This window comes from Aulostomus chinensis, chromosome 21 (assembly GCF_037954235.1).
Source record: "Aulostomus chinensis isolate RoL2024-O1b breed Wild chromosome 21, RoL_Achi_v1.0, whole genome shotgun sequence".
In the NCBI taxonomy this organism is placed as follows: domain Eukaryota; kingdom Metazoa; phylum Chordata; class Actinopteri; order Syngnathiformes; family Aulostomidae; genus Aulostomus; species Aulostomus chinensis.
The window spans coordinates 6681942-6689349 of NC_141340.1; the positions used below are offsets into that span (position 1 = coordinate 6681942).

Below are 7408 nucleotides of genomic sequence, written 5' to 3' on the forward strand. Positions count from 1 at the left end.
ACACCGAGGAGGAAAACAAGACCAAATACCGCAACACGTATTTCAGTTGTCATTTATGCAAGGGTAACACATAGCAAAATACAACTTGATAGAGGGCTTTATTTAAAAATTTTATACTATAAAATGTAAAAAGTCAGCTAAACCCGATCACATGAATTGCGAAGACATATCCTGTAGAGCTTCCAACATGCTGCCAGGTCTTAGAAGAAAAGGACCTGTGTGACACCTCTGATGAGAGCGTTGTCTATCTGGCGATGCTGGAAGCTCACAACAAAGACAGTGGATAGTTATTGCTTTGGTCTGCTTAACAGAGGGCTTAAACTGGAGAGCTGAGACATGCAGCACGGTGGTCTAGCTGTCGAGAAAGGTGGAGAGGCTGGGGGAGGGGGAGGGCATGGGTATGATGGTTCTTTAATCGTCCTTATCCTTGGCGCCGTGCTTTAGGATGCGCGTGAACTCCACGTAGTTGAAGTTACTCTTCTTGTCGATGGGGGCCTCCCTGAAGAGCTCGTCCACCTCTTCGTCTGTAAATCGGTCACCCATTGTTGTGAGCAGCTCCCTGAGGTAATCTTCCTGGATGAAACCTGGAGGGGGAAAAGTCCAATCAGACAAGAAACCCAAAACATGTAACCTCTTGTTTGTCTGCCTGGAATCATTCAGAGAATCACAAGTGCTTTTTACCTGTCCCTTCTTCATCGAAGCAAGCAAATGCATTTCTGATCACATCTTCAGGATCTGTGCCATTGAGCTTCTCTCCAAACATGGTGAGGAACATAGTGAAGTTAATGGGCCCTGGAGCTTCATTCATCATTGCCTCCAGGTAGTCATCATTTGGATTTTTCCCTGTAGAGAAGACAATCATGATTGAGAGGTTGGAGGCTTGACATCATTTGAAAGGAACAAGACATCTAAAAGACTGCTTGCAGAACTAGTTTTCAAATAGCAATTTTAAGTACACACCCGAATGAACAAAAACACATGAGGAAGAGCAGCAGCACGCATGCTGACTTATCAAATATGCTGTATGACATCACTGCACTCTAGACAACATTTGTTCTAGAGCCGAGTAGACAGTCTTACTCACCCAGTGAGGCCAGCATATCATGGAGGTCCTCTTTGTCCACAAATCCATCACGGTTCTGGTCGATCATGTTGAAGGCCTCCTTGAATTCCTGAATTTGAGACTGGTCAAACATGGCAAAGACATTGGAGGTCGCGCGCTGAGGGCGCTTCTTCGTGGTCTTTCCCTTTGCCCTTTTGCTTGACATGTTGACTGCTTTTGTTTCCTGAGGAGGGAAAATAGACATTGTTAGAAAGTATCTGCAGCCAAGGACTTACTCCTGGCTCATAGTGCAACTAAAAACGGAACCATTTCCAATTGCTTGGTATAAATTTAGGTAATAAGATATTTTAACAGTTCATTCAATAAAACACACCACTGTACAGTTTATTTTTGTCAAAGCAATCATTCTGAGCTGGTAGGATGTTGTTGCAGTATGGAAACATTCAAAACTATGACCTCCACAGAAACTAAACACTGCCCTGAAGTGGTTCGCCAGGAAAATTATGTGATGTCATGTGGGTCATGCCATGACTCATTTCGTCATTCGTTTCCACAATTCAGTGCCACTGCCATTTAATTCTGGCATTGACATCCCCGAGTAGTGTCCCTAGCTGAGCTATAAATAGAAGTGACCCTCCACATTCTAGGTTCACTGCCTCCACTGCAGGGAGGAAATTACTGATGTGAGGACACATGCCCTTATCAGGCGATAGCTTCAAAAGTAGACTTATAACATAACCTGTGTTTTTACCACTTGGTGTTTATGGAAATTTGACTCTACAGGCATGAACAGTACCACTTTAAACTGAGTGACAGACCATTGTAGTGGCCGGATGACTTCTGTTTTGCTGGTTCTTAAATGGTCGCTATTACAAGTCACCCCAGTGGATCACCTACTACCCCTGGTGTGATGACTCATGATGATATGATGGACAATTTTTTTAAAAGTACTCCAGAGTGTAAGGTAACAATTTCACACATACATGTATCTTGTTTAATCAAATGTGTTTAAAAGATTTATATTAAAAAAACAACAACACCACATTATATTACAAAGTTAACCTTTTTAGGAGTAATCCCGTCTGGTGGCATTATTAAAGTTTATCATAATCACTTTTAAAGCAGCATCATTTGGGACTTGGCCAATTTTACTATATTCACTATGTTTGTTTTTACATCATCGCACACTTTATTCACTACGCAGATTAATTTCTCCTGAGAGTAATGTGCCCTTTCCCTTCACATTACCACACAGACAAGGCAAAATAAACTGCGCCGGTCGTAACGGACTGCGGCCTGTCTTTGGTCACGTCGACGCTCACGAACTGTTATTAATCCACAATAAAAAAAAACAAAAAAAACAATAACAGCTACCACAGTTGTCCAGTATCATATGTACATTTTAAATCCCCAACCACTTCAATTACATGCACACATGTACTCGGGGGTTTCCATTTTTTCCTCCATATGGATAAAATGGAGCAGCGGCCCTGCTAACAGCTAACACTGCCTAGCTTGCTAACAGTCTACGCTACAAACCAAACATTCAGCATAGGACACTAGCGTTTTAACCGTGCTCAAACATCTAATACAGATGATACAAATGTAGTGTTAAAGCAACGGCACACAAATATTTTCGTTAACTGTGATTTAAAAAAGCAAATAACATCAAAACAATCTTACCTGACAACAACCCGATACTTGTCTGCTAGCCCGTTGCTGCTCTTTTTCTCAACCACCGCCCTTCACTTCCTGACAGTAATGTTGGCCCCGGACAAAACACTCGGAAGAAACCAACTGAAAAAATGGGGGAGTCTTGAAAAATTAAATAATTGCAACTCTTTACAGATGAATAAATAATAAGTTGTTTCGGTCTGAGTAGTCACACAACTATTATTCTACCACATCAAATCCAAAATGACGCCAAATCTTTGAATTATTCCCGATTGTAAAATGCATACAATACTTCACATCCCCAGCGTGTTACATGTAACTTTCTCAAAACACTCCCATGATCGCGTTGACGTTCTTGGATGTCTCCTTTTATGGAAAGAAAGGCAGCATCCTTGGATTGTGCAATTAAGACCAGGTAAATGGGTGTCACCCTCAAGAAGGGAACGTGTTGATAGACTGATAGGGTTTACCTCATGTTCGAAATCAATCTGAAAGACATGTAAACAAATTCTTTTGTTCATCATTTTCTTGAATAACTGAGTGATAAAAAAGAGTAGCTATTGTAGAAAGTCCCTTTTCACTTTATCAAGATCAGAGTAATGTAATTTTAATTTATTAGAATTTATGTTTTTTTTCAGTTCTCTTAGTCGGGTTATGTAATTTGGAATATGGCTATTGTTTTTCTGATAGTCTTTGCATTAAAAGACAGACTCTTATCTAGTCGTGGCACTAAACACATAACAATACTGTAAAAAATGTTGATAGGATAGATAATTATAGATACTGACATACAAGCATGGGTCAGACAACAGTTGGTCCTCTGCTCATTGCTGTATAGGGAGGCTTACTGCCACAGGAATTCAAAAGCAGATGACTCACAGGTTAAAATGAGCCACATCTGTTTGTTTTGTTTAACAGGAATGATATCACTTTCAAAGCGGTTGGTCATTTGTTAAATATTCTAAAACAGGCCACCAGTCTATGTCCAAAGTCTTAAAGCACAAACATAAGGGCTCGTAACTGGAGATCTAACTGAGCTGAGTGTTTTAGCTTAGTATTTTAGTGTTTTATCGTGGCTTATTAAGCAGTTGCTGTAGCTGATTAGTCTCTTCTTAGATCCTGGAAAGTTTCAACTGTTTACACGTCATCTAATAACTGTGAAAAAAACAAGAGAGATGTGACTTTTATCTTGCGATTTTAAGTCATTTTAAGCGGTAGTCCATTATTGTGATCCATTCAAGTATAAAGACACAAGGAAAGTTCTGTGTCATCACTGATTCGATGAGAGCAATCAGACTGACTGACTAAATCATTCTAGAAATCCAGAGTAGACAAACGTGATGATGTCAGCCACCATTCTCCTTTGCAGGAAAATGTTTGGACAGAATACTGACTTGAAGCCGCGTACGCACTGGAAGAGACAAGCAGCGTTGAGATGACCAGAAACTGCCACTGAAAATTCAGAGAGTTGAGGTGGTGTTAGGGGCAAAGCAGGTTTAATTAAAACAGATTTAAACTTTTAGCAACATGATGGACGCAACTATGAGAGGCCAGGGTATGGATGACCAACAGATGAGAAATACAGTGCACATACCTGAGGGACAGGTCGGCGTGACTCTCAGAGATACAAAGGGCTTCACATTTCAAACTTTGCTCGGGTTAAGTCACTACCTGTAATGGGATTCAAACAGTCGTCGCTCACTGTCGTCGTCATCCAACTCATAAGTCTTGCTGATATTCTCACTCAACTCCATCCATTATCATCTCTGCATTTGTCGAATCTGGATATGATTATTATTTTTGGTCCAGAATTATCAAAATTATAAATGACTTGGAGATACGCAGCATGTCAATGTATATTTTGACAAAATGGCTGCATTTGAACACTTTTTTTTCTTTCTTTCTTGCTGCCTCTGGAGTCTCCATCTAAGTTACAACACTTAATTATTGGCTTCCTTTCCAGTCCCACAGTCCACTTCTCCTATCTATGGTACCTGTGGGAGTAGATCCCCATCAATCATGCATTCCACTGTCACGCTGAAACCACTAGAGTGTGCTGGTGTTGGAGGAAATTTTCATTTGCTGGATGATATATGACATCAGTGTGATTGTGCAACTGAAGTAGCGGCTGGGCGGTAGAGACGTCCACATGCATCCACGTTAAATCACAGCCGATCTCAGAGCACTGAACTCTCTGCATTCCAACTATAAATCTAAATCTACACTAAATACAAATATAAATCTTCGCAAACACTGCAGATGAAGTAGTCATTCATGTATGTAAACAGGGTGGATAGAAAGTCATAAAATCCACAAGTTTCACTAAAATTGCATTTACTCGTGTAAAATTCACTGAATTTTACTACATCTAGGTGGCTAAATTAGATTGATTAGTGGGATGATGCTCTTAGATTAATTCACACGCTGCCTGTGTTATCAGATATTAGGATCAATACACTCTGGAATTCCTCTAATGAGCGGGAATGAAACGGTTTCTTCTTCATGGCAGCAGCTGTTTGGTAATGAGGGTTTACAGTTAGATTAGAGTAAATCTCAGGGTGTGTGTGATAATAGCTGCAGAGATTCTGGAGGCTTTTCTTTGACATTCACTCCAACTCACTAATCCAGTAACGTTGGTACTGTACCTGGCGGGAGGCTATGGTGGAGTCGATGGTAAAGCTTACAGAGATTCACTGTCATACTCTCGTTACTTTTCAATTGATTCCAGACTGGAATAGGACAAACCTCTTTTATTCCCATACAAACTCAATAACTTACTCTGATAGCTTTCATATCATGTGACTTCGGGGAACCAAATGAAAACCAGTTCTGATTAGTAGAGTCCGAACATAAGACACGCCCATTTTTTAGTGCATTTTACAGGTTCTTTCATTTCATATGAATATTCCAGCCATCCATCCATTCGTTAATCTACCACTTATCCTGTTTCAGGGTCGTGGTGGGGCTGGAGCCTCGCTGTCATCGGGCGATGGCCGGGCAACCATCCCGGACAGATCGTTTCTATTAATATTTTCATAACAAATTAATTGATTTTTTTTTCCCATAAATCTAATAATCCTGCAATCTGGGAATCCAAATCAGCTCCAGATATTATTACGAGACTGGAAAGATTAGACACACCTATTTATTTATTTATTTTCCTGCTTATTTTACTTTACATATTTTCATGTAGATTTTATCATTTGTTTATTTTTTTTCTCAGTAGCTCCCATATCAATATCATGTAACTTATGGACAACAAATTAATGCCAGTTATTAATTGATGAATACCCCACCCCTGTTTTCTTACTGCATTTTACTACGTGTTTTATTTTATATGAATATTTCATTCGGAATTTCAATGTTTTTTTTTCTTCATTTTGGTTTTGTCAATTCTGGTTCAGGTCACATGACCTCGTGAATAAATACCTGTTATTATAAATAGATTATGCAATTAGGACAAACCATTTTTAACCTCCATTTACGGCCTCTTGAGTCACATATTTCCAGTCAAGTGCAGTTAAATGCTGCAGTCCAACTCTCTTTTCACTCAGCAATCGTACTTTAAAGCAGTCCTGTTTTCCACGTTTGGAGCTGTCAGCCATCATGGAGAGTTCATCACACTTGATGGCCTGCATTTGTTTCCCTGAAATTGCTGCCTTAACATTATGAATACATCATGTCAAAGGGGTACAGTGATGGCTGGGGGCCACAAACGCGTGTGTCAGGGAAACTAAATCAGAAGTTGAAGTCAATTTCCAAAACAACGGCCAAAGACGTTTGGCAGCCAAATAAAACATGACAGTCAGATGGCCCTGAAAAATGATGTCAGCGAGAACGTTTCCTTCTTTCTTCTCACCTCGCTGCTTGTCTGAGTTTTACCAGGAGCAGCGGACTAATGTGAAGCTATTTAAGACCAGGGAGAACAATAGGGGACATTTGTTTTCATCCATAAATGAGAGTGACAGAAAGAGAGAGTGACAATGAGACAGGAAGTGGCATTTGTTACATGTGAAGTAACAATAGCATAGCTAAAGTTAGAAGCAGCCACAGCTGAGGCTGCTGTGACAAAGGAGAGATAAACGCTACGGGAGTTAAAACCAGCAATGGCACACTGGATCTCCAAGTATGTTTGGACTTAGAAATGAAAAATAACAGATATCAGATTATGATTCATGAGTGAAAACATTGACAGAATAAATGTGGGAAATGTGGGCATCAGTCACCTTTGGGTGAATGAAATTTGTGCGGCTCATTGGTGCAAAATAGCAGATTCAATTAATCCTGAATGAACTAGTTTTTGAAAGTACAAGAAAAAAAACAAAGACAGAAAAGAAAAATCTGTGCATTAATTCATCGATATATACAATGCATACTGGGGAGGGATGAATTTCAAACTTTTTGTAAAATGTTCACAAAAAAATACGTTACAGCATGACCAAAAGAGTGTGAAAAGGCTTGCGTTTACCTGTTCACCATCATCAATGCTCATTGGCAGAGACCTGCATCCATAAATGTGTAGCACTCCTAGGAATTGACATCCCCCCCCACACACACACACACACACTTTCCTCTTGGCTATATTTATCTCCACCCTCACCATAAAAGGCTGCGACTGCCACCCGGACATTCTGGCGAGGGCCAATATTATTTTTGTTGTGTAGACCGCAG

General features: G+C 40.0%; 1 protein-coding gene across 1 annotated transcript; it reads right to left on the reverse strand.

Moving 5' to 3' along the window:
* Positions 1 to 36: 36 nt before the first annotated feature.
* On the reverse strand, positions 37 to 2906 carry myl12.1 (myosin, light chain 12, genome duplicate 1). Its single transcript, XM_086190926.1, has 4 exons — positions 2747 to 2906; positions 1085 to 1286; positions 682 to 843; positions 37 to 584 (listed from the first exon to the last, which is right to left on the reverse strand). The coding sequence occupies exons 2-4, from the start codon at positions 1266 to 1268 to the stop codon at positions 412 to 414; spliced, it is 519 nt and encodes a 172-aa protein (XP_086047052.1). The 5' UTR covers positions 1269 to 1286; positions 2747 to 2906; the 3' UTR covers positions 37 to 411.
* Positions 2907 to 7408: the final 4502 nt, after the last annotated feature.

Excerpts from the sequence above, each read along its gene's own strand:
- myl12.1 (XM_086190926.1), bottom strand. The coding sequence starts at position 1,268 with ATGTCAAGCAAAAGGGCAAAGGGAAAGACCACGAAGAAGCGCCCTCAG. Across the intron at positions 844-1,084 it reads TGATATGCTGGCCTCACTGG|GGAAAAATCCAAATGATGAC; the intron begins GTGAGTAAGACT and ends TCTTCTCTACAG. Across the intron at positions 585-681 it reads CTTCGATGAAGAAGGGACAG|GTTTCATCCAGGAAGATTAC; the intron begins GTAAAAAGCACT and ends TTCCCCCTCCAG.